Below are 26,285 nucleotides of genomic sequence, written 5' to 3'. Positions count from 1 at the left end.
CTGCGTGTGCCCTTGGCAGAGGACCTGCAGCAGAACAGAGAGTGGGAAGAGCTGGCAGGTTCACATGTGATTAGGAGAAAAGTCCCCTGAACCTTGGCTGGTGGCACTGCGATGGGTGACAGCAGAGGCAAGCCGAGCCGTGTTACCAGCAGCATGTGGAAAGAGCCTGCACCGGTTTTCCTGCAGCCACCAGGCAAAGAAGATGAGCATCTTCCAAGATGGCGCAGCTGACATTGTGTCTGATGGGAACAGCTCGTCCTTGCAGCCTGCCTGCTGAAGAGACACCTCTGCTCCACCTGAGCTGGTGACGAGAGATGGGACCGGGAGGGCAGCAGGCTCAGCGTGCTCCCGGGCTGCTGGGAGAGGAATCGCTAGAGCCTGGCCGGGACGAGGCGGGCGTCCCTGCCCGGGGGACGGAGCAGTGAGGAGCAGCGGAGGCACGAGCCAGCGATGGAGCAACCTGGACCAACGGGAGGAAGGAGGGATGGCCTCGCACCGAAATATCTCGCTTGGCTCCGACCACGACGTGCAACTTCTGGCACACAGAGAACCCTGCAAATATCCATGCCAAAGAAAACAGCTAGATTTCAAATCCCAAAGTACAGCGTTTGTGCAGAGCAGGTGGCCAGAGTCCGGTGCCCAGCCCTGGCCAGGCTCGCCGTGTCTCCAGCCCGGTGCCGAGCTCTGTCCCCAGGCAGGGATGGCCAAGGTGCTGTGCCCCGTGGGCCTCGGGCTACTTAGCACAGGCAGAAGTAGCTGGCACTAGCCGTCTCTTAGTGCTTGCATTTACAGCCCCCCCGCTATGCTGCAATACAACAGGCCTCTTGGGTTGACAGCCCTGATGGGGACAAGCTGCTTTTCTGCCTCTAAAAACAAATTACTTACATGTAGATGTATCAGAGTAACAGATAGCCACTGTCACAGCCGGCCCCACTCAGAGCCCTGCCAGATACCGCAGTCCTGCTTCCCCAAGGCATGCTGTATCTTCAGGCGTCTGTTGTTCCATTAATCTATTTTTAGTAAATATATCCCCCTTAGTTCAGCTGCAGTTATCTGATTAGTTCCTGTAACTATATGAGGAGCAACATCTCCAGGCGTGACTGCGATTTCTGAGCAGACTGTGTCTCTGCACACGCGTTTGCTAAGAGAAAAACTTGCTGAAGATGCTTCTCCCTGCGGCGCTCGTGGACGCGGTGCTCTGAGCTCTGGCGCTGCACGAGGCCGAGTTTTGGGGGCCGGGGCAGCGGGGATCAGCACCACTGCAGGCGCTGGAGCACATGACCTTTGGTAAAGGCAGAATTAACCAGGCACGCTTCCCCACTGCCGCCCGCAATAAGGGGTCATCCTCCTCCGGTGTTGCCCTGATGCGGCGGCGATAAGCAGCTGGCTTTGTTTGCTCCTGAACACGAGGCTGTTGATGGAGATTTCCATCATCATCGACTGTGGCTGAGAGAGGGGAAAAGTCCCCGTGCGCCAGCGCTCACAGCCTGTGGGGGGGGGGGGGGGGGGGGCGTGCACCCTGAAGGCGCGGGGGGGGGGGGCTGCGTACCCCCTTCCTCCAGGCAGGTAGCGCCAGGGAAAAGCTCCACAACGGCCTTGTCACTGCATAGGGACTAGTTAAAAACCCTACAGACCCACAGATGGTTCCAGCATCGCACTTTGCTCCGAGGTCTCAGCCTCTATTGACGGCAGCTGTCCCGGAAAATCAGATTATAGTGCAAACCCCTGGCATCGAGTCTGCTCTGACGAGTCAGGTCTTCCATCTCCCAGCTAGGTCGTCAGGATGAAGAGCACACAAAGGGGAGCAGGGGGATAAGCCTCCACCATGACAGCTTTTCCTCAGCTGTGTCGGAGGAATGCTGCAAACCCAGAGCTCCTCAGCGTTCCCTGGGGCCCGTGATGGCCGTGGCCGTGGCTTGGGGTGGGAGAAGGGGGATCTCGTCCAGGAATCACGCACAGGAGCTCCTGACCCAGCTTATCTCCCTTATCGGTGGCCAAAGCCAACAGAGGTCTGCTGCCCACTCCTCCTCTTCCCCCTGGAGCGCTTTGGGGCCATTGAAGAGGGATTGACTACAGATTTAAATGCTCCCAGGGCAGCAAAGGGAAAAGCCGTGCCCACAGCGAGAGCAATCCCTTGGCATCACCACGGCTGGCACCTGAGCCCCGGCGCTGGCCCTGGGTTTGCCGGGCTGCCTGAGCCCCGCCGTGTCGGCCATCACCTCCCCTCCCTCTTTGTGCAAGCGCTGTTACTTATTTACATCTTCATTGTGTGCCTGCCTGGCTTCTCACCACAGCGATTTATTTTCCGCTCCTGCTTCGATGCGACTGTTCAAGCCCCCTTTTGCAGTCAGGATGAGGCCGCGCCACTGGAACTATGTCACACGGCTAAAGACATTTATTTCAGCAGAGAGACCCGCAAGCGCCTCGGGTGACACTTTGTCAGCAGCCAGAAAGAAAGATGCCGAGTGTCGCTCGCTGAAACCAGTTGCTCAGACAGACTGGGGGTAATGCGGGTTCCCGTCTTAAAAAAATCTCGAGCCTGCCGCCCCGGCAGCCCACGCTGCGTCCACCCCACGGGCTCTGCCCTGCTCCGCGTCTGCCCTCAGGCCCGACTTCTCGCCGGGATGCTGCCAGCAAGCAGATGCTCCGCGTCTGCCCCCCGTGAACCCCCCTCGCCGTGCCCCAACGGGGGCAAACTCAGAGCCCGGGGCGGGGGGGGGGGGGGACACGGACCCCAAACCCCGGCTGCGCACCCTCGCCCACTGCGGGGCTGGGGGTGCGAGCGGCTCCGGTGGGGGGACGCAGGCACGGCGTGGGGTGCATCCCGGGGTGCAAATACCCCCCCGCGGGTGCGTGTGAGCGCCCTCAACGCTGCTCCCTTCGCGTCTGCAACACCCCCCCCCCCCCTTTTTCAGGCACGTGCACCGACGCCCCTCCCCTGCCTGCGCCGGTGCCCCCCGCTTACCGCGGCTGCAGCGCGGAGCGGGGCGGAGCGGGGCGGGCGCGGAACGGAGCCGTCCGGCCCCCACCGCCCGCCCCCGCGGCGCTGCCATTGGCGGCGGGGCCGGGCCGGGGGAGGGCGGCGGCGGCGGCCGGTACAGCCGGTACTAGCCCGCGGCCCCCCCCCCCCCCCCCCCCCGCCCCGGCCGGCGGCCCCGGTATGTCGCGGAAGAAAGCGGCTCGCAGTAAGGGCGGCGGGGCCGCGCCCTCCGCCGCGCTGCCCCCCGCCGCCCAGGGCTCCGGCCGGGCCGCCGCCGCCGCCGCCCCGAGGGGCTCCGCGCCCGCTCCCGAGCTGCCCCGCAACAGCGGAGCGGCGGCGGCGGCGGTGGGTCGTCCCTCGCTGAGCAGCAGCGGGGAGTTCTACGATCTCGCTTTCAAGGTGCGGAGCCCCGGGGGGGGGGGGGGGGACGGCGGGGGAACGGGAACGGTGCGGGGTCGGTGGGATGCGGGGTCGGGTGCGGTTTCCCTAAGGTCGCCGGAGAAGTTCCCCGGGACCGGGACCGGGAGCGGGAGCGGGCGGGCATCCCTCGGCCAGCCGCGGCATCCCGCCCCTCCTCTGCTGCTGCCGCCGCCTGGGTCGGGTCTGCTCGGCGCGGGGGGGGGCTGCGCCTGCAGAGCCCTCGGGAGCGGGGCTGCTTCGGCGGAACTTTTGGAAGTGATGGCAAAAGGCTTTTTGCCCAGCTGAGTTATTGTAACCTGCTGGCTCCTCTTCACCGACGTAAGAAATGCGGTCGTACAGCGCGGTGACAGTATTCCTCGAGTCGCATCGAATCTGCTCTGGCTGCTGTTGAAATGTCTCCAGCTTGCGCTTTCTTTTAAGGGCTCAGATGGCTTCTTCTCTCAGATTCTGGCGAGCGAGCCACACATCAAACGTATTTGCACCCCCCCCCCCCACCTTCCGTCATGCGACCTGATGCAAGCCCAGCTTGGAGCTCGCTTAGTGATTTTGGCTGGGGCTGCAATTCGGCATGACCCATCTGACTGCATTTCGAACACAGACCTGTGTAACCGAGCGCAGGGGATTGAGCTTGGAGAAGACGGTGTTTGCTGTGGCAAGTCCAACCTTAGCACGCTGCGTCGGTGCCTGTGGCATTCGGCGTGGCCGTCGTGGTGTTAAGATTTGGGACGTGGAGTAGGAGGTGAGGGGTGTTTGAGAAGTGAATTTGGTTGCTTTGGTAGGCGGTTGGTCCTGATACAGCTGCAGTAACACTTCAACGGCTTCCCTAAAATGGAGCCATCTCCGTGTTCATGCTGGTCCTTGGCTCCTTCAACTCGCCTCTCCCTGCCTGGGCTGGGGCTTTCCCTAGGGATTACACCCATGGCACAGGGATGAGCCAGACGAGGTCTCGGATAAGCCCAAATGCGCTGGGTAGCCAAAACCTCTGCTAATGGTCTGGCTGGTTTTGAACCAGTGGGAGAGAGAAATTGCTTTGTATTCAGTAAAAACCTGGTTTATTAAACTTTCTCTTTCCCTTACCCCTCTCTTGAGGCTCCGAAGCTCTCCAGAGGCAGTGGCCAAACACAAGTCCTGAGCCCGGGGCTGGATCCTGATCGCCAAGCCCTTGGTGTGAGCCTGGCCCTGGGTGCTACTGCATGCCCTGGGTGAGGTGTCAGTGGTGCTGGGTGGAGAGAAGCTGCTTTTAAGGGTCACCCTGCTGTAGAACAGAGGTCTGGAAAGTTTTAAAAGATGAATACTACTATTTTGTACTAAAAATGCCTCTTTCTTTCCCCCTTCCCGTGGCTTCGCGGGCTCGCTGGCTCTCCTAACCCTGCTGTGCCAGAGCTCGGTGCGCGGCTGTGCGTGGTGCTCCCACGGGAGACCCGGTGTGGGGCTCTGCACCGTGGGTGATGGAGCAGAGTGGCTGGATCCTGGCCGCCCACTCCCCTCCCCAGCGGTGCCCCCCCTGCCCCAAAACAAGTTATGGCTGCGGCCGGGGCTGCTGCTGCTTCTTGGGAGGCTGAGCTGCAGAGTGGTGATGGCATTTGCTTGCTTCTGATGGCTCCTGCCTGGGTTTGGTGTGACCCAAGGCAGTGCCTGCCTTAAAACCATTTAAATTTGGTCACAGGCTAATGGCAGTGCTTTTGGGAGAGAGGGAACCCTGCCATGTCAGCGTGAAGCCGTGCAAATTGGTGCAGGTGGAGAAGCCGCTAATGCAGCTCGGCTGCGTGGTCTGGGATTTCTCAATGGCGGGAAGCTGTCATCCTGCCGAGGGGAGTGGGGTCGGCAGCCCCGGGGTGCAGAAGGGCTGGGAAGGGGTTGCGGTTTGAGCAGAGGCTTTGGGGAGCTGCGTTTGGGAGCAGCTTCAGCTCTGCCGTGGTTTCTTCGTGGCAGGGTGGGTGCCTGCCCCATCTGCACCCGGCGCTGCTGCTGAGTGGGGAAACTGAGGCAGGCGGCACCGGGAGCTGCTCCCTCGGCACCTGCTGAGGACCGGGAGGGTGGCTGGGAGGGTCCCGCCAAAGGAGTTTGCTCACAGAGGGCAGGCTGAGCTCATGGTTGGGGGATCCCCCGAAGTCTCCCCGTGGGCAGTGCCACCCTCCCAGAAGCACGTGGTGGGGTGCAGGGTGTTTCGTGGGTGCGCCGGGGGCAGTGTGGGCCCCGCAGCCGTTGGGTCGCAGCCTGCTTCGCCTAGACAGCACCTCTTGGTTTTCCAGGGGTGTTTGTGTCCCCATGGGGGATCTGTTAAGTGCTGCTCGGGGGAAGGTGTCTCGAGTTCAGCCAGTGCTCAGGGACGCACGTGGTGCAGGGTGGGGAGCAATCCTGCTGTGGGTCCCCCCCTTCTCTCCCCCCACCTCCCCTAGGTCTGAGGACATCCCTCTTGGACATGCTTTTTTTCCCCTCAAGAATACGGGATCCTCATGGGCCTGGATGGGGCTTTTGGGTTGGAGGTGGGTAACGGCTGCGGTGGGGCTTCCTTCCCAAAACCCAGTGTCTAACGCCTGCCCCCTCCCTCGCAGGTGATGCTGGTGGGCGACTCGGGGGTTGGCAAAACCTGCTTGCTGGTGCGGTTCAAAGACGGCGCTTTCCTCGCCGGCAGCTTCATTTCCACAGTTGGAATCGACTTCAGGGTAAGTGCCTGGGGGGCTCCTCGGCCTCTGCCCACGGGGTCTGGCAGGTGAATGGTGGCTTTTGCAGAGGAGAGACAAAACGTTGCTCCAAGGATTTAAACCTCGTCATCCCGACCCGTGTCAGCGCCAGCCGGGGCACCTCAGGGTGCTGGTGTCAGCAGCATCAGAGAGCAGCGGCCTCTTCGTTACTGCTTTGCACGAGGATGGGGGAGCACGTCCCCTGCTCTGGGTCCTGGGGATGGTTCGCGTGAGAACAACGGCTGCGGCCTGAGCATCTGCCCAGTGAAAGTATTTCCCTGAGTCAGTTTCAGTGTTTTTAAGAGTTGAGTTTGTTTTTTTTTTAAAAAAAACCAAAAACCAACGAAACAAAAAACCAAAATGAAAACTGACATAAACCAGAATCTCCTGGAAACATCTCCTGAGTGTGGGGTGCTGACGTGGGGGTGCAGTGCCAGGGTGGCCCTGCTCCCTCTGGCACGGGGGGATGCGTTGTGCCGAGGGGTCTCTGAGCTCTAGGAGAGTAACTGTTTTGTTGGTGCCCACCGGGGCATCCTGGAGCCGGGGGAGCCCCGAGGGCAGCGTGTCGGGGCTGTGTGGCACCAGCGAGGACAGCGGGAACCTGCTCGACAGAGGGGATAATGTGGGGAATGGGAGGCAGAAGGGGAGACAGCTCGTGTCCTCCGATGCTCTAGTATGGGCAGAGCATCCTTTGCCAGCTGGGAATGTCTTAGTGCTGGCCGGGGCCCTCGAAGCCTTTTCTTGGCATCGTTTTCCCAGTGACATCTTGCTGGGGAGGGCAAAGCCTGGCGAAGGGGGGCTGCTGTGGGCACCCTGGGCTGCAGAGCGGGCACCCCTGCGATGGGACAGCAAAGCAACAGGGACGGTGACTTTGCAGAGATGGCATCGAAGAAACCTTACGGCAGCTGTGAAGGGCAAGCGAGGGAGCTTTTGCTACCAAAGCGGCAGCTGGCAGCACGCCTGGCTTGGGTCTCTGGCCCAGGGATCAGGTGCTCCCAGTCCCTCCCCAGTTCCCCAACCATCTGCTTCCCCCGAAACTGCGAGCTTGCCGCCCCCCAAGGTGTCTGGCCGGTGCCACAGGCTCCTGGGGGAGGCTCAGCCCTCGGGACCGGGGACGTGCCCGGTGGCAGTGCTCTCCCTGCCCTGCTGTCGGGGCGCCGGCTGTGTTGTCTCACCGTGCAATGGTTTTTGGCCCCGTTTTGGTGCTGTGGTGGGGATGGGTGGGTGCGGTGAAGAGCTGGCGGTGATGCCACGCACCAATGTTGCATCTTCCTGACTGCCTTTTCTCAGCAGGATCTTGGATTTGCCCCTTTCTTGGAGGAATTCTGGGAGATGGGTGTCTCTTGTAATCTGCTATTTCACCAGGGTGTGAATAATAACTTGCTGGTACAGTGACAAGTGGAAGAGATGAGGGACAGCTCAGAAAGCCTTTAGAAAGAAAGCGATGTTCTTTCCCGCAAAGAGGCTTTCGGTGCAGCGCGATGCTGCGGGCTGCAGCAGCGGCTTGGTGAAGTTAGTAAATTGGAGTCCGTGATTTTATACAAAGGTAATTACACGGTATTTCAGGTGTTCTTAAAATGAAAAGTGTTTTATTACTGATTGCAATGATTGATACCAAGGGCAGTCATAAAATCCCGTGACTTATTGATCAGAGCACTGAAACGACTGCTACTGAGAAGCAATCAAATTAGGGTTAATTTACTTCTGTAATAGAGCTGCTAGAGCTACATTGGTTTGAAATGGGCAGATTATACAGTGGGGAAGATCATGTGTATGCCCAAAACCTCATTACTATCATCTTTGTAAGGCACTCATAATTTTGGGGGAGACATGGAAATAGTTTTTTGATTGTACATCTCTGTTTCCATTAAGATAATCCTGTTTGCAGGCGCTGTGTAATTGTGCCTTTCTCGCTGTTTGCATCAGGATGCAGATGAAGCTCTGGGGTGGCAACGCTGGAGGCTTCTGCTGCGAGAGCACATTTTGGTTTTAATTTGTGTCTATCTAATAACAAAACGGCCACATCGCAGCTCCTTTTCTCTGTAATCCCAGAATTTGGCATCGGGTTTTCTGGCTGAAGCAAGCAAGGCTGTTTGCGACCGCGGGCGGTTGTGGTCGGGGAAGGTGGTCGCTGGGTTTTTGCTGCGTTCACCTCGGACCCAAGCAAGAGGCGCTGAGCAAGCGCTGGGCGTTATTTCGGTGCATCGGGCTTTTTCGGCGGGGTTTGCGGTGGTCGCTGAGCCTCGCTGGCGGCGGAGATCGCGGGGACCTCCCCAAGGCCAGGGCGTGCGGCAGCTGCGCTCCTGTGCGCGCGCGACCTTGCTCGTCCAGCGGAGAGCTGCGGGAACCTGGGTAGAGGCTGGGGACGTCGCGGGGATGGAGCTGCCCGGTTGTTTTCGGGACTGTCTCTGCCCCTCTTGATGCCAGCTGGTTTTTGTGAAGCACCCAGGGATGGAATGGAGCCGCGTTGCGGGGCAGCCCCTGCGCCCACCCAGCTGCTCTCCGCCTCCTCTCCCAGTCTGTCCACTGGTCCCAGTGGGCTCCAGGATCAGCCGCTCATTTTCGAGCATGTCAAACCATTAGATACGCGCAAAGCTATGGCTAATGGATTACGTAGGCCTGAGCAAATGTAAATGAATAGAAATCCATTTAAAATTAATCTAGCATTACAATTCCTAATGGCCCCCTACGTTTTTTCCCTCCTACTGTTTTATGTTAGGGAGAACCTCTCCCATTGTGTTTGTTTATCATCGTCTCTTAAACAAAGAATGATGTTGATCTAAATATATTTGGAAAATAAACCACTGATACTAGGGAAAAAAAGATGATCGTAGTATTACAAAATGCATCAAAATGGTACCTATTGGCTTCTAGCTTTGGAGATGCCAAGTCCTTCGGCTTTCCTTCCTTTGAAAATTGGGTTTACTGGGGCAGCATCTTTAGCTCCTCAGGAACATACCAGCCCTCCCCCTTCAGCCAGGGCAGTGTCGGGGTGTCCAGGGTGCCGAGCCGAGGGTTTGGCTGGGGGTGCGCTGCTGGGGCGAGCCCCTCCTGCTGCAAGTGCCATTAAGGCGAGGCAGAGCCCTGGGGCGAGGGGTCCTGCTCCCGCGGGGGCTTCCTCTGAGCAGGGGGCTGGCTTGGAGCGACAGAAACTTCTGTCCAAGTTACTGTGCTGCTTCCCCCAGAGGGGAAAACCTCCCGGGGGGGCAAAGTCCTCTCTGCCTCCAGCATCCCGGTTGCAGGAGTCACCTTTGGCATTTCCAGCCATAGCTAGATAATGGGCGGCTTAATTATTCCCTCCCATCAGCTGCGGTGTGGCCGGGGCTGTGCCAAGCCATGGCATGGGGTCTTCCTCCTCCTCCTCTTCCCTGGGGGCTGGGGGGTCTCAGCAGATCCCTCTGCTTGGGGGCAGCGGTGGGGCTGGGTCTCTGTATGTTAGGATTGCAGGGAGAAGGGGCTCCTGGAAAACAGCAGGTTTATTACTCAGGGGTGTGAATCCCATTTTTCTTGGGGCTACTGAAGGAGCTGCCTTTTGCTGGAATTTTGGGAACGCTGCAGAAACCTCGACAGAAATTAAAGCTCCACAGCCGACGGTACTTCTGTCTCGTCGTAACAGCTAACTAACGGGAGGAATGTCTTGCCAAAGCTGAGAAACCAAAGGGCCACGTGAGCCCACCGTGTGCCCCCTCCCTGATGACGGCCAGGCTCCCTGGGGCTGCCCTGACGCTGGCTGCCCCGCCGGTGCTCACAGCCCCGCACTTTGTCCCAAGCTTTGCAAGGTCAACCGGGTTAAGACTTTTTGTACTAATTGGACCTGAAAGGAGAAGAACATAAAAGAAAAAAATTAAAGATGAGCCTTTTCTCCCAGGGAAGAGGTGCTAATGAGTTTCTTTGCATTAGCAGGGGAGATGGTTTCTGCGTTAATCAGTGGGATGAAACCATTAGGAAGCGCTTTGCTGGCAGAGTTCAGAGCAGGGCAGCTTGTCTTCGTTTTCTCCAAGGTGTATTGCAGTTATCGCTCCTCTCTCGCTGCCCCAAGGAGAGGGAGCAAACCAACATCCTCCTGGCACAAAGCATCCTTAGGTGCTGCAGGAGGAGGAGGATGGAGCCAGCCCTGGTGCTTCAGCACAGCTTTGGGCTTTCTGGGCAGGCAGCTGGGCACAGGGAATATTTCCTCTGAAGGCTGGGCTTTGATGTCCGGCGGTTTGCACCAACGTGCCCAGGAGGGGTTTCTGCTGGTTGTTACCCTGCGGAGAGCTGCAGCTCTCCCTGCAGCCGCAGCCTCCTCGGGTGCGGGTGAGCCGGCAGCGGCCACGCTCTCTGCTCCAGCCTTGGCCGTGCCGCAGTTAATCTGCCCGCTGGGACGGCTGCTGCGCGCTGTAAATAAAAGCTGTCACTTGTGACCCTGAGCTTTAAGGACTCTTGATTACATTCAGCCCTGTGCTGCTCTGGGGGTGGAATCAGCGGTGTGTAATATGTTTTTTTGCATAAGAGATTTGTTGCATCTCTGTTTATTTTTTGTAGTGTGTGTGTGTGTGTGTGTGCACCTTCCGTCGGCAGAACAGCAGCTGCTGGCTGCCTGCTGACTCCCTCAGTGAGCTTAACTTTGAAGCAGAGATGAAAAGCTTCATTCCAGCAATGCAGGGTGTGCAATCTAACACTGGCCACAGTGTGGATTTGGCAAGTCTGCTCCTGGGTCTCCATGTGCTCAGGGGAGGGAGGTGTGGATGCCCTGAGCATCTGCCGGTCCCCAGCGGGCGCCCGCATCCCTGCCCTTGGGGTGATGGTCCAGCGCAGCGTTCGCCATGGTGCCTCCCTTTGAAGGGTTGGTGCAACCTGGAGCCATCTGAAAGCCAAGGGCTGGCTTTTATCTCAGCAGTTGGCACAGAGCATTAGCAGGGCTAATTTTCTGATGGATCAATCTGGAAAAAGTGGGAGGGGATCTGCTTAGGCCAGAAGAAAGAAACGGAAATAAATTAATTCCAGCATGTCTTTCTATATAAAATTAGTCCTGAACATTTGAGGGAAGGGACTCTGGGCATCGAGCAGAGTGTTTAGTCTCTTCTGTTGGCACGCTTTGCCGTGTAGCACGGTGACGTGTGCGGGGTCGGGCAGGGGGGCTGCTGCGGGCTGCAGTGGGGTGGGTTTGGGTTGGTCCCCGGGGCTGCGAGCTGGAGCACCGGAGGGGACAGCCCCCGCTCCGCACCCCTGCAGGGGAGGTGGCCTTCCCCTGGGAGAGGCATCTCAGTGCTGCCTGGGTCACTTGGGCCAAATACACCCTCCGTGGGGCTGCCGTGCCAGCGGCAACGCCGGTGCGACCGCTCCGAGCCGGGGCAGGAGCCCTGTGCGGGTGCTGGCGTGGCAGGGCGGGCAGGGCGATGCCTGTGTGCCTGCCTTGGGTATGTGTTTCCAGCAGCTCTTTGTCTGAAATCGGCTTGTTCTGCATCTCCAAGTGCTGTATGAATTTTAATAGAAGCCAGTAGCTGATTTCATACTTTCGCATGTCTCACTGTAAGGAAAGCTGGGCTCAATTTTCCCAGAGGAGCTTTCCTGCGATGCTTTCCACCCCTTCTGCCTGGTTTCGGGGATCAGATGAGATGCTGGCACCGGTGCCATAAGGACCAGGTGCTTCCCGAATCCGGCAGCAGGTGAGGCAGGTCCCGGAGAGCTCGCTCAGGGAGGGCAGGTGCTTGTTTGCCTGAACACGCCTTGATTTTATCGATTTATGGCATGTCTGACTCTTAGGACAACAGCTTTTCTGCGGCTGCTGCTGGTTCCTGTTCCCCGCTCCCAGGACGGGCTCTCAGGGGAGTAAATAGCCATTTTTCCTGGGAAACTGAGCCCTGCTTTGCTTTCAGCTGCTGCTCTCCTCCCTTGCAGAGGGACACAGCTTTGCAGTCAGCGAAGCCTGTCATTTGCATGCAGGGGCTCAGTTGCCAAGAGATGCTGCGAGCAGCACCCGTGGCGGGCTGCACCCGCTTTCTCACATCTGCTAGTATTTTATTCATGTTTCTTTGGCTCTTGCATTTGAAAAATAATAAACCTCCTCGGTGTGCTCCAGTTCTGCAGCGCACCAGTAAACTGCAAACACCCGTGTGCTGGCGGTAATCCCGGTGGACAACAGACTCGATTCCTGCCTTGGGGAAGGCAAAAAGAAACAAGATCAATGTCTTCAAAGCAGAAAAGTGCTTGAGCTGCTCTTTAAATGAGCAGCTGGAGCGGCATCAAGACCCAGAGCCTGGTTAAGAAAACTCTTAACCAGTTTGCAGGATGGTGTGAAGGTGCCTTCCCCGCTCTCGGCACGCCGGGGGCTCTCCCGCCCCCTCAGTGTCTGGGAAATACCACCCAGAATAGACTGGGTGTTTAATCCGGGTGTGAAATTTTGCATCCATTTCAGCTGACAGTGAGAGCGCTGGGGACGTGGGGTTTCGTGGGAGATGCTCCTGGAAGGGTGCTGGTGTCACCCAGGCTCCTGCGCTCCTGCTGCTGTGCTGTGGCTTCCCGGTGTGTGCCAACGGCCGGCGTTCCCGCGGATCTGTCCTGGTCCGGGATGGTTGGAATAAAAGGTGTAATTAGCTCAGGTGGAGGGCAGGAGGCCTGGGCTGCTTGGGAGCTGCAGAGCTAGGGCACGGTCATGGAAGAAATACACTTGGGAGCTGCTGGTGGAAGGAGGGAGGTTGTAAAGCTGTTCACCATAATCTGCTTCTGTATCCTCCTCGTTAGAGCTGTATGGGAGCTCAAAACCCCATTAGAAGATGGGGACCAACATGGTGGAAACTCAGCTGGAAAATGCAATTCCTGCAGATTCTCAGGCTGTTGCGAGCCTACGTGGAAAGCGCGAGCAGAGTCGCTTCCCGGGTCCTGTAGCATCTGACCAGAACGGCTTAACTACTTCTACTTTAATTTCTTTTCCAGGCAGATTGAGGTGCGGCACAAAGGTGGGTTGGGAAGCGGCACCCGGGCACGTGTGTTGTCACTGCGGTGTCCCCTCCCTGAGCCGCCGGCATCCATCGTGGCCAAGCCATCAGCAGGCGCAGTCCTGGCTCCGTGGGCGCACGGGGCTGGCGATGTTTGTCTCCTCTGTCCTTGGCATCGGGATGGCATCGTGATGTGGGAACGGCTGCCTGCACTCCTGGAGCCCTCTCGTGCCTTTATCTTATTTCTGTTTTTCCTGCAGCAGTGTGGGAAGGGAAGAGTTTCGTTGTGCATCTTAAAATTGTAGGAGTTTTTGGCGGTAGCTCAGTGGCTGCTCTTTGAAGTGCCCTGTGAAGTCCCTGCGGGGAGCTGGGTTTCGGTGCGGGGTGATGAACCCGCTCATGTGAGCATCCGCGGCGCAGCACCCATCTCCTGCAGGGATGGGAGGTGCGGTGGAGCTGCCGCTGCTCTGCTCACAAGCAGCATTATCCCGTGTCTTCGGGGTTGTGGGTCAGTGCCCTGCTCCCTGCTTCACTCCAGCTTAGCAGGCTCCCTGCAAAGGAGCGGGGCGAGGAGGAGGCTGGTGCTGGAGGAAGGCTGTGGGCACGCAGATGTGGTGTGTCTGTGTCTCTCTGGATGGTGCTAGGTGAGAAATTGGCCCCGGGGAGGCCAATTTGGGTGCTGGAGCATCTGCTGCCCCGGTGCAGAGCCAGGCGTTACGCTGGGTCTGTTTGTGGTGCTGAGGCCTATGAGGGAGTGTTTTATAGCCAATAAAACATATAAATGGGGCTAGAGTAAGTCTAAATGGTTTGAATATTTAATGGAATACATTTGGCTTAATTTCACTTTCATCTTTTATTTGCGATAAAATACTGAATTCAGCTGTGCAGAATTGGGTTTTTCTTTGAAAGCGGAGGGAAGGCAGCCGGGTCCGCAGGGACGGGGAGGCTTTGGGGTGCCTCTGCTCCCCTCTGCCACCCCTGTGACGGGCATTTAGGGGCATCCCTGCCCCATGGCTCTCGCCTTGCTCAGCCCCCGTGATCCCCTCTGAGCCCTTGCTGCCTCTCCGCTGAGCCACTGACTCATTTCATTGCTGCTGATTAATTATTTGCCCCCAGCAGGCTTTGGTTTATTCCCAGCGGGGATGCCGGTGATCTCTGTGTGCACGCGGGGAAGGGCGAGGTGCCGGTTCTGGATTTGGCAGTGCTGGGGAGGGCTGCAGCGGGATGTTGCTGCCATTCCCAAAAAGCTGGTGCGGGGGGAGCCGTCTCCGGCTGAACTCGCTGGGAGCTGGCTGTGCATCGTCCTTCCCTGAAAACCACCTGCCCCTTCGTCCTCTTCCCAAAGAGCCGCTTTCCTCCTCACATCTGCAAAGGATGGAGAGACCTGAGCCATGGAGATAGGGGTCAGGTTGGACCTGTTGGTGGGGCTTTTGCCAGGCCCTGTGATGGTAATGCTGAGCATCAGCACGGAAAATCGGAAGGGCAGTGATCGGCTGCTCCGAAGCCTGGAACCCTGAGTGCTGGCAGATCATCCCCCTTAGAAAAAAAGAATGGGAAAAACAATCCCGTCCAAGTGGATCGGAGCTGTGTTTACGGTGGAAGGAGCCGCACCATGGTGTGCATCTGAGAAGTTGTCTGCTTGTCCTTGGCTGGCAATGGGGGGGACGCTGGTTCCTATGGGAATGGGGAATTTGGGGATCAAGGGCTTGTTTGCCTGCAGAGCCTTCGGAAGCAAAATATTTTGTCGGCGGCATTGTCCTGGGGGTGGGTGAGGGATGCAGTGAGTAGGGGAACCCAGGGTGGCTGCTGGTGGGGAGCCTCGAGGAGGAGGAGGAGGAGGGCTGGGAAAGCACGGGGTCTGTGGGATTCCTGCATGGGGCAACGTTAGTGGCACCGTGGGGACATCCCTGCCCCAGAGCATGGGACTGGCTCAGTGCTATGCCGTGCCATCGTACGCCCATGGCTGGGCAGAGCCAGGGCAATGCTCAGCCGCGCTGTGCTGCCTGTGCAGCTCCTGGCCCTGCTCGCAGCCCGGCGAGAAGGGGAGCGAAGCCGCGGTGTTGCTGTACACGCTGCTGGCTCCATCCAAGAGTGATGGAGCTGCCCCTGCTCCCCTGGTGAGGGATCTCGAGCGGAGTGGTGTAACTCCTACAGCTTTGTTTGTCTAACAGGGGCACACAGCATTTTTAATCCTGGCTAAGCACCGAGTCATTGCCTTGAAGGATTGCAGAACCTCTCAAAAGCAACAGCAAATATTTTATCTTTATGTCTTCATTGGAAAAAATATTTCTCCCCGATCATAACTACTATGCATTGGGAGCTCATGGTCCTTAAGCTTTAAAGGGTGATGCCCATTGCCTCAGTCCATGGCTGTCCCAGGGTGAGCAGAAGCCCGACGGGGGTCCGGGGCCTCGGTGATGCTTCGGAGCTTCAGCGTGGGGAAGCTGTTCGAGTGACAGACCCAGCGGGTCTGGGGTCAGTCCTGCCTGCAGGCAGGTTAGCAGGCAGGAAAGGTCATCTTCTGGAGGCCGTAAGACCGGCGGCATGTCTCTGAGGATGAAAACTGGTCCTGTTGTGAACATCTGGACAGGTTTTGTTTCATTTTGTGTGGGTTTTTTATATTTAATTTATTGAAAGGAGAGGAGCGGCGGGGAGCCGTGACCAGCTGCAGCGATGCAGCCGAACCTGCCCGGGTGGGATGCCGTGAAGCCGTCCACCCGCGGCGAGCCCGGACCTCGTCAGGCCTGGTTCATTCTGCCCGTATCTTGGGATATTTTCCTCCATCCTGTCAAGCCGTGATGTTCCCGGGCCCAAGTGACTTGCTGGGGAAATGGAGGCTTTGGCTTTTCCAGTTTGCTTGCGCGGGCGTCGCCACGGCAACCGCGCCGCCGGCGAACGCCTCGCCCGACGCGCACCGTTTTATGGCATTAACGCGGTTATTAGCCAAGCGCCGCCAAACCGCCGCCGTTTGCCGTACGCGCCTGCGGTGCGATGCGTGCCGGGCGCGGGGCCGGGGGCGGCAGAGGAGGAGCGGGGGGTCCTGCCCCGGCGCCGATGCTGCTGCTCCTCGTTAAGGATAATGAGGCTGGACCAACCTCGGCTCCCGGTACCATCCCTGCCAGGGAGAGCCGCTGGTGTTGGCACTCCAGTGCCCTTTGCTCTCAACCTTGAAACAACCTCCCGTTAATGGTTTTTTTCCCCCCAAAGCTGAGTGCAGGAGGCTGCTGGAGGCATCTGGGGAGCTCCAGTCCCCCCGCAGGGAGCTCAGATCCTGCTGCCCAGGACCTTGCCCTCTGTCGGACAGTGATGTTGAATTTGGTCTGAATTGCCGGGGTTTGCTTCCCCCGTCCCGCTCGACAGCAGCGGGTCCCCACCAGTGCCTCCGTGTCTCGCTGCTTCCTCTGAGCCGGTGACTAAGAAAAACACAACTGCGTGGCTGGATGAATAATTCAGCCCAGCCTCATTGCCGGGGGGTTCACAGAGAAGACCCTGTCTGGGGACCTCCTTGTCGGAGGGGGCTGGTCCCTGGATGAGCATCCATTGTGTAACAGGGATTCGGTGCCCCGCGCGGTGCAGGGTCAGTGCAGTCCCTTTCCTGGGTGTGCAGGGAGCCCTTCCCGCCGCTTGTGCAGCCAGATGGCTGGGCTTCAATTTATTGGGTTGTTTTTCGTTTTTTTTTCCCTCGGTGTTAAGCACACTCGGCTCTCGGGAGCTGCAGGGAAGCAGCCGTTTCTCCGGGGTCACGGCTGCGAGAGGACGGCATCGTTTCCCCGGCATGGCCGGGCGCTCGCCCTCCCGCCCCACCGGCTGCAAAGCCCCCGTGGGCTCACCTCTTTTAGCATGCCTCGGCGGAAACGCCGGGGGATTGTTGCTACTCTCGGCGTCAATTTTTAGAGCTCGGCGCGGGTTTTGGCAGCGGCGCCGGCCAGCCCACGCAGCCCTGAGCAGTGCCAGCCTCGGGAAGGACTGGCAGCTCTGCTGGGCTGGCGGGGATGCGGCTTTCCGGGGGTGAGTCCGCCGTGCCACGCCGTGTGTCCGTGCACCTCCCCATGGCACCGGTGAGCTAGGGCTGGGAAGAGACCCCGGCGCTGTGACGGCCGTGCCACGCTGCCCCGGGCAGCCGTCACCAGTTGCATTTATTTTCTGCCGTAACCGTATGCCTTTGGGTGTTTCCGTAGGGGCCGAGGGGCCGCGGGGTGCTGTATGGTCACGGTGCGGGTCGGTGCGTGGAGGGAGCGGGGTCGGGGCTGTGAAGCATCCCAGGCTGTTACACTGCGGGCTTCCTCGGGCTCCTGTGAGTCAGGGCTTTCTGAAAGAAAAGCGTTCCCGGGACATCACGCATCGCAGGTTTCAGATGAGTGGGCTTTTCTTTTTCCTCTAAGTGCCGAGGCACACGTGGCCTGAAGGCAACCCCGAACAGCTTGAACGGTGCTGGGTCCTGAGCCCCGCGGGCACGTTCTCCTCCCACTCAGGGACCCCGGCCGTGGGCAAGGCCGGCTCTTCCCCAGCTCCTTCCGTGGCAGGTCTAGGGCTTGCTGACATGGCTTGGGGAAACGTGGCCAATGTGATGGGACAAGAGCGGGGCTGGGAATCGCTTCCCGGTGAACACTGCTCCACTGTGTTTGGGAGAAGGGCTGGATGTGGCGCATTCCTGCGGGGCATTGCCGTGGGACATCCCTGCAGCCCGTCCCTGCAGCCCATCCCTGCAGCCCATCCCTGCAGTGTATTGCCATGGAGCATCTCTGTGGTGCCTTGCTGTGGTGCATCCCTGCAGCCCATCCCTGCAGTGTATTGCCGTGGAGCATCCCTGCAGCACATTGCCACGGTGCAGGCACAGCAGCCCTGCAGCAAACAGCAGTGGCAGAACTGGGGGAACCGGAGACCTCAGAGGGGTGACCCCAGCTGTCTCCACCTGAGACCAGAAGTTTGCGTTGTGAGGAGGGGGAATAACAGAAGGAGACCATCCTCCCTCCCTGTGCCTGCTGTCACTGCAGTGGGTAAGTGGTGCTCATTGCTGCTGCCTCTCCTGAGGCTTTGCTGACCCAAAAGAGCTTCAGGGATGGAAACAACCAAAACGTGCCAGCACAACAGCGCTGGAGCATGAGCTGCCGTGGGGGGCGAGTGCTCCCAGACCTGAGCGTTGTGCCTGCCGCTCCGCTGCAGTGGCTTTCCCGGGAAGGGACCAGCTCCTGCAGCATCGCCCTGCTCTGGGATGCAGAACATGCACAAAAATCAAAGAGCGGTGCCAGCCGTGGTCCTGTGGGCTGTGGTGCTGGCAGACCTCGGCAAGCAGCACCGAGAGCACCTAATTTAGTGATGAGGAGCTGAACTTGGAGAGCTGGGTCTTGCTGCGATGGTGGTGCACACTGTACGTCTTTGCGTCGGGGTGAATCGCAGCTTGGCGAGGTGGCTCCCTGCAGGGCTGGGGCTCGGCAAGTGGGATTGCAGTTCAGCCTGAACTTTCTTAAATACATTAACGTGCTGCACTTATAAATGTGCATGAATTAATGTGAGAAGAGCTTGACAATGCCTAAAATAACTTTGTTCCCGAGCAAGCATTAACGCATGGCAGATGTGTTTTTCCCTCCTGAATAATACACACGTGAGGTCAAATTGCTCCCGCAAGCTCGGCGCGCTGGCAGTCCTGTGGGGCCTGACATCGCCGGGGTGTTGCTGAGGGAGAGCAGCGGGAGCTGTGCAGCTTCAGAGGGCGATTGATTCCCCGGGGGATAAGCTCTGCAGCTTGGTGCAGAGGTGGAAATCCTCTCCTGAGGACCCTGGCTGCTCCGGCTGGAGTTCTTGGTTGCAGTTGGGCTTTCCAAGGGATCTCTCTGGTGCAACAAAAGAAATCAAGGCAACTGCATGTGGGTTTTGGTTCAGTTTTATTTGCAGAAAGGTTTGCAAGTGCCTGTGTCTTGCAGTAGCACCAGGCTGTCGGGGAGCACGGTCCACCCTGCGTTCCCAGCCCCGAGCCCGGTGCTGCTGCCTGGACATCCCAGTGCCGCTGCCCGGACATCCCAGTGCCTGCCGGTGGCCGGGCAGGACTGCAGCGGTGTTGCCGCCCGTGGCGAAGCGGAGCCGCTCTGGTTAGCGAGGAGGAGGTGAAACCTCAGAAAATTCTCACCCAGAGTCTGGAAAGCAAAGCGCAGGGCTGAGGAGGGGTCTTGCCCTGCGAGGAGGGGGCCGGGGCTCATCACGGTTCAGCCCCCCCCGCCACTGCTGCCACCACACCGTCCCGTGCGTGGGAGTTGCTGCCCGTCGCAGAAATGGGCTGGGGTGTCGGTGAGCACTGAGGCCTGGTACGTGCCATTCCCAGGGTCTTAATGGGCTTGTATGGACTTCAGAAAATCTCATTATAGTTGTTCAGTTGCTTTCTTTTCCTTGAATCCTTTGAAGGATTCAGCTGGGCTCAGGTTTGCTGCTCAACGAGAACATGGCTTTCGAGAGCTGTCTGCTGTAGCTCCAGGTGAAGGATATGTGCGTTTGTGTGCGTATGTGATAAAAAGCTACAGATTCCTTTGTCAGGTCTTTAGGGATTTATTTTTTTAGGGATGAGAAGTGCTATTTAATAATGCTGTTTGCAATGTTGTCTGCAGAAGATGCTGTGTTACTGCCAGATGCTGCCGGCATGTTTGCTGCTGGATATTCAGGCCTGATTTTTTTTTAATTGGATTGCAAAGTCTTCTCTGAAACTTTGGCCAAGTTTCCATCCCTTTAGATGCCAGCCCTCTGATCCAAAGAAGCCCGGCTGCGCCTCTCGCTGCGGTTGCAGGTACAGCTGATTGCACGCACCGTGCTGCGCAGGAGAGTCTTGGTGGCCAGAGCCCTGGAGCCTTTCTCAGCAGCATCTTCCTCCAGGCAAAGTGACCCCACTGCCTTCAGGAAAGCTATGTTTTATAGCTGCAATTGTACTGAGGGCAGATGAGGCTGCCCAGAAGGCTGATTTTGTAGCTCCGAAACCAAATTGTAGTATTCTTCAGACTGGGATAGGCCAAATGGAAAATGTTTGGACAAAGCGCAACACCAGGAAAAATTAATTTTTCCTAATTGCTTGCCATGCCTGAGGGCTGTTCAGGTGTGTGGGGGTGAGCTGGAGGAGAGACGGGCTTGCAGCCCCCCCAGCGCTCATCCTGCGGGGCTGGGGGTCCCCTCGCGGGGTGTTTCCCAATGGCTTTCTCTTCCATGCCGCTGCCTGGCTGCTCTGGGGCCAAGCCAGTCAAACTCCTCTTGAGGTGGGACGCGTTTTGTGCTGGAAATGAGACGGCTGCTGCAAGGCTTAAACGTGGTTCCCCCGGGACCCTGCGCCCGGACACGACTGGGCTGAGTCAAAATCACATCCTCCCATGCCTGGGGTGACTCCCCCGCGGGGATCATCCTATTCATCATCCTCGGAGGTGGCAGAGGATGGAGCGCGTGAGCTGGGGCGCGCAGCCCGGGGCTGGCTGCCGTCACCGGGGCTTTGACAAGGCTGAAACATAGGGTGCAAACCCGGGAGGCCGGTGAGCAGCGAGGCAGCGGCGCGGGGCACGGCTGTCACAGCGGGGCTCCCTGGCTCGTCCCGCAGCTCCTGCTGCTCCAACACCCCACGGGCGGCTGTGATGGGAGCACTGGGCACAGCAGCACTTCTGACACAAGGACTGGCTGCTTCGGCATAAAAACCGATGCAAGGCTTTATTTCCCCCTCGGAGCAGAGTAAACAATTCACTGTATAACAGTAATTGATGACCCATTTTTCATTCTTGCGGCATTGACAGGCGCTGTGTTTGCTGTAAATGAGAAATGATATCGCAATAAATGCTCTGTAGAGATTCGTGTTCTGCTTTGCAGCCCGGTATGTCCTTGATGAAGAAAATGAAGATAAATATGTTGAGCGCCACATTACTTACTCTCGGTATTGGCACAGATCTGCGTGAGCCATCTCTGCCCCCTTTGTTTCCAAGGCTGCCTGGTTTAGAAGTAAGCACGGAAATTTTTAAAAATATCTCTTCTATTATAAAGTAGGAAAAAAAGAGATGGAAGGGGTGAGTAATGCAGCCCAGGGTGGTGGGGGAGCTGCCACAGGCCGTCCCCAGGCAGGGAGGAAGGATGCAACCATGGGCTCCATCCCATCCCGGGACCCAACCGCATGCTGGGAGCTGCAGGGGTGGCTGCAGCCTTCCTGCTGACTTGGTTTTTGGTGGCTCTGGTCTCTGGGGTGGCTGCAGCAGATCCTATCCTGTGGATTTTTAAGGGTGGAAAGCCCAGTTTCCCTAGCTGCCCGAGGGGCTAGGGCACAGGGTCCCTCCAATGTGAAGGGGACATCTGAAAGCCTCGCACGGCCATGTCTCCTGCCTGTTGGGATGAGCCTGAGCAGCCCCATCGGGCTTAAAAGCATCGATAGTTTGAGTCTCATCTGCCTGTGGCTCCTTCAAGGAACCATCCCCTCGATCATCCCCAGGACGCTCCCTTGCTGGTTAGGTGGAGCAGCCAGGCTGGGGAGGGAAAGCGTCACCAACCCGGTGCTGCTCCACCAGTGCTGGGAGCCAGCTGGCTGCAGGACACTGCTGCCATGGGCGATGCTGAGAAGCAGAGCATGACTTTATTTTAAAAGAATATGATCTTAACCAGATCCTCTTACCTCTAATCTGTCCCTAAGACAGGATTCTCTACTTCTTGCCAGAAAAACCTTTTATGTGCAGACTGATGTGAATAGAAGATGATAAGACACTAATTGTTCAGTGTGTCTGCTCTAACAAGAGCCTTGACTCTTACACTCTGCAGGGCTGGCAGCCAGGGAGATGTTAATTGTGCTTTAATGTAGCGTACATGGCTCTTGACAAAGACTACTGCTGCAGACATCCCTGGGGCGTTTGCTGGGTGCTGCAGGGTGCGGGGAAGAGGCTGTGCTGCCCATAGAGGCGAGGGGCTCTGCAGGGCACGCAGAGGGTCCGTGCTCACTTGGAGACCACGGGTTGGGGTGATTTATGTAGGGCAGGGCTTGTGGCTTCTCCCGTCTCACCTGCAGCGTGAGGGGCAGGTTGTGCCCTGGCCAGAACCCGGCGTGAAGGGGGAGAGGGGACGTGGAGGGGTGACACCTCGGAGGATGGGGATGGAGGGGACGCAGGGCCGGCTCCAGCAGCAGAGCGGATCAGAAGTGCCATCTGCTGCGAGGTGCCATGTTAACCTGCTTTTCATGGGGTCTGCTGTTGAACTGAGCAGCGAGCGCTGACACGTTATCGTTTCTGAAAGGATCTTGGCACCAGGGATCGGCGGCTGGCTCTGGAGCGTCTCTGCTGCAGGCAGGAGTGTGTAAGTCCTGGGGAGAAAAAAAAACCAAGGCAGAAGTTTCTATTTTTAGCTGCAGAGTGCAAATGCACAGAGCTGCGAGGAAATTAATCACCTGCCCTGGAAGACGAATGGTTGGGGTTTCTCTCTGAGCAGAAGGTTTATGGGATGGGGTGGAGGGAACCGTGGTGGGGTGTGCTGGCTGCCTGGGTCTCCCCTAGGACGTGTGCCGGGGCTGCTCGGGCACATCGCCGGCGGTGGCACAGCTGCTCGACAGCTGAGAAGGAGGAGGAAGGTCATTGAAGATGTTTCCCAGTGCCTGGGCCATCCTCCAGCGGGACTCAGCATGGCTAGAGCAGGACCACGTCCAGCCACACCATGGCACAGCCCTGCATCCAGCCTGTGTCCCTGCCCCGCTCTCCCTGTCCCCAGTGCAGCATCGGGCTGTTCCCTCCTCTCTCTTGCAGGGAATGTGCTTCTGAAATTGTTTTTTCCTAAGCTGGGGGTGGTGGGATGGCTGGCTGTGTTCTCTGTCGAGGTGCTGTGTAGCCGGGCTGTGCCGGATGCGCCGGCTGCGTGGCCGGGAGGAACGCCTGCGCTGCCCCGCGAACCGGTGATGGGCAGAGCAGCCCCACCGTAATGTGCTTTGAAAGCTTGTGCGAAGTCAAGGTAAGAGCTTAGCACTGCTCTTACTGCTCTGGTGTCCATTCATGGTTGCTGAAACTTAAATATTTGTTCCCAGTTACTGTTTGTCTCGCTGAACAGATCTTGATTTCGGAAGCGCAGATCCTTGTGCAATATCAGCCTCCTGCTCTCTTCCCTTTTGTTACCCCCAGCAGAAATAAAGGTTTTAAAACCAGCTGCTGCCAGGGCAGTTTCTCCAACAAAAGCTCTGGGCAGCTTTTTCCTTGAGGTCGGGTCCCCTGCGATGGCCTGAGGCACAGCCGTGCTTGGGGCTCTCCCGTGGCATCGTGCCGGGCTGCTGGGCACAGCCGTTCTCCCGGCTGCTGACCCCCACGGAGGGGTGGGCAGAGCCGAAACCTGCCGGGTGCTCACCCCGGGGGCCCTGGGCTCACACCGAGCTGCCGTCGCGCTCCTTGTGCCGTGCCAGGGTTGCGCACAGGCTGTAAATAGTGCAGAGCTGGAGAGTCGGAAAAGCTCCAGCTCCTCACCCGGAGCCGGCTTGGATGGTCCGTGCCCTGAGCCAGACCCTGCTGCCGTGTCCCAGCCTCCCGGCAGCCTGTGTTGGCCAACACGTCGGTGCTGATGCAGGGAGCCGCTTCGGCTGCCTCCGACATCTCTGAAATGATGTGTGATGCAAAGCCTGTGCCGAGAGCGGGGCCCGGAGCAGCTCGGAGCAAAAGCACCAAAGGTGGGGAGCAGAGGGGACCTTCTTCCTCCTCCTACTCCTCTAGAGTAGCTCATATTTTCTAATTTATGTCTGCGTTAGGAAAGCGAGTGCTGGATCCCAACAAAGCAACTCTCCCAGGCTGCAAGCAAACAGCAATTTGGGTTGTTTTTTGGTTTTTTTTTTTTCATTTGCTCAAATGAAAATGAAATTTTTTATTTTCAGTCTCAAAAAATCACCCAATTTCACTGCTTTAATTTTGAGGGACCAAGTTTTTAGAGAACCACTTGTACTGAGGGAGCAAAGGGGGGGCTGCTCTTCGAGCCCTGACCCTGGCAAAGGGCCGGGCTGTCCCTGAGCCAGGCTGCTGTGGCTGGAGAAGATGCTGAGCCGCCAGGACCAGCTCGCTGGCAGCAGCATGCGCGTGTGTGGGAAAACTTCAGGGTTTTAATGAGCAAATTTAATGCAGTGTCCTGCTGTTTTGGGCAGATTTCCATATTGATCCTTAATCTATTTTTGCAGCCGCTTTTGGAAGTGGTGTTTATTGGTTTGTCTGCTATAGCCCCATCACAACTGAATCCCAGCTCCGCCCGGCACAGGAGCATTTGTGCTCATGGAGGCGGGGGCTCCCCGCGCTTTGCCAAGTGGGAATTTGGATCTGGGTCCTGCCTTGGCATGGGGCTGGGGTCCCCCAGCATCCCTCCAGCCAGCTCACCCTTGCTGTGCTGCTGTTTTCCTCCTGGCTTCCTAAAATAAAGGATGCCCTAATCTATCACCCGCTCCCCGTGTGCTCCCAAGCAGCGATGGGGACCTGGCAACCCACCTGGCCCCAGCCGGCGTGTGACGCCGCAGCCCTAATGAAGTTTGCTGGGTGGCTGCGGTGTCAGTCCTGCAGCCCGTAGCAGAGCCATTACTGCCACTAATTAACTCAGCCAGTGCCCTAGCCGCCTTCGGTTGGGTTTGATGTATATTCACTAATGCAATTTTTTCCCCTTTCTGCAAGAACTCACCCCCAGTCGGCTGCGGAGACTGCCTCCAAAGCACACTAATGACATTTGTTTTTTTTTTTTTCTCTTTTCCATTGTAAAAGTGGAGATGGGGATAGCCGGGGGCCAGACCCCCGCCGGCTCCGGGGATGAGCCCACCGCAGCAGAGGTGCTGGTGCAGCCGCAGCCCCTGGCAGCGGCCACGGGGACGGGTGCCCTCGGTCCCTGCCGGGACCCCGCAGCCCCCAGGTTTCTGTCCTTCCCCCTCTCCAGGTGACGACCCCGATGGTTTGGGGAGGAGCGGGGCTGCGGGCTGGGCACACCGGGGTCCCTCAGCCAGTCCCCAAACACTGCCTGTCCCCTCTCCCTCCCTTGCAGCCGCGCATGCCGGGCTGCAGCCGTGCCTGGCACGTGCGGCGCGGTGCCTATCCGTGCAGGGGGATGCTCTGGCGGGTGGGTGGGTGCTGGTGGGTGCTCCTGGGCAGCATCACTGGATCCAGCACCCATCAGAGGGTCCGGGGAGCCAGGGTGAGGGGTTCCCCTCGTTGGAGCCTGAATGGTGTCAGCAAGCAGCTTTCCGTTTGTCAGATTAATTGTGAAGCGAGTTAATCCATGTATCGGATTTAATTTCTAAGGCTTTAATTAATGAGTTGATGTGTGGAAAAGCTGGGGAGAGGCCGGGCTGTCGTGCGATTGCTGACCCTGGGTCACGCTGCAGCCTTCTCTGGCGTGGGCTCAGGTGCAGGCGGATGGGCTGGGATGTGCCGGTCGCTCCTGGTGTGGTTCACCGGCACCGTGGGGACCCTGTGGACCAGGGGAACGGCATTACCTAAACTGTGGCCGCTCACCAGCTGACCCGAGAGCAGTGCGGGGCAGCAGCCCGGCGGCGGGGGCACCTCGATTTGGGTGGGAGCCTTGTCCGTCGCAGGGTGCGTATTTCAGGGAACAGTGCGGTTTTGCTCTGTCAGAGGCGCCTTCTCCTCCCTCCTTTCTGCCTCCGAATGGCCACTCTCGTGCTGTCGCTGGGGCAGGATCGCGCCGGAGCTGCAGCCAGCGGGGCCTTTGGTGTGCTGATAACGCTGCTCTTAATTGAGGACCATCTGCACTTGGTAATTTAATTTTTCCTGCATCTGCAAGGTTCCAACTTTATTTATCTGACGTCCTGAGGATTATTTAACTTATGGGCATCATGTTCCTCCAACAAAGGCACTCCAGGCATTCCACTGCAGCCCCTGCTAGAAGATATTTTAATAACATTGTCAATGCCCCAGGAAAAAGGACACATAAAAACTGAAATTGCAAAGGGCAACAACAGAGCTGAGTTGCGGGGATGGCTTTCCTGGCTGCTTTTGCGTAACGGGTGGCCTGCTGTGAGTATTACCTCTATTATATTAAACTGTGCAACATTAAGAACGAACGCCGAACAACACAACCCCTCTCATTGCAATCAGGCCTGGCAGCGTATTTCACGTTTCAGTGCATTGACACACGTCCTCTTTTGCTTTTGGATGTGTATTAGTCGTTAAACCCCCCAGCTGTGCCTTTGAAGGGCTGTGGGTGTGGAATTGAATTGCAGCTCCTTAAAAAAATAATAATAATTGGAAGCTGGAAAGTCTATTAGCTGTGGTATGGGGGAAGACTTGGGCATCTGGTTCACGTGGCACCGACGGGACCCGTTGTGTGTTG

General features: G+C 58.0%; 1 protein-coding gene across 1 annotated transcript in view; it reads left to right on the top strand.

Moving 5' to 3' along the window:
- Positions 1-3,127: 3,127 nt before the first annotated feature.
- RAB26 (RAB26, member RAS oncogene family) overlaps positions 3,128-26,285 on the top strand; it is a 34,222-nt gene continuing 11,064 nt past the window's right edge. Inside the window, exons 1-2 of the mRNA XM_030002283.1 lie at positions 3,128-3,379; positions 5,956-6,066. Of these exons, the coding sequence (XP_029858143.1) occupies positions 3,161-3,379; positions 5,956-6,066 (330 nt within the window). The 5' untranslated portion in view covers positions 3,128-3,160. The remainder of the gene's footprint in view (positions 3,380-5,955; positions 6,067-26,285) is intronic.

Source organism: Aquila chrysaetos, chromosome 25 (genome assembly GCF_900496995.4).
Source record: "Aquila chrysaetos chrysaetos chromosome 25, bAquChr1.4, whole genome shotgun sequence".
Classification (NCBI taxonomy): domain Eukaryota; kingdom Metazoa; phylum Chordata; class Aves; order Accipitriformes; family Accipitridae; genus Aquila; species Aquila chrysaetos.
The sequence above is the reverse complement of the archived record's forward strand: the minus strand, read 5'-3'. Positions and strand labels throughout refer to the sequence as shown.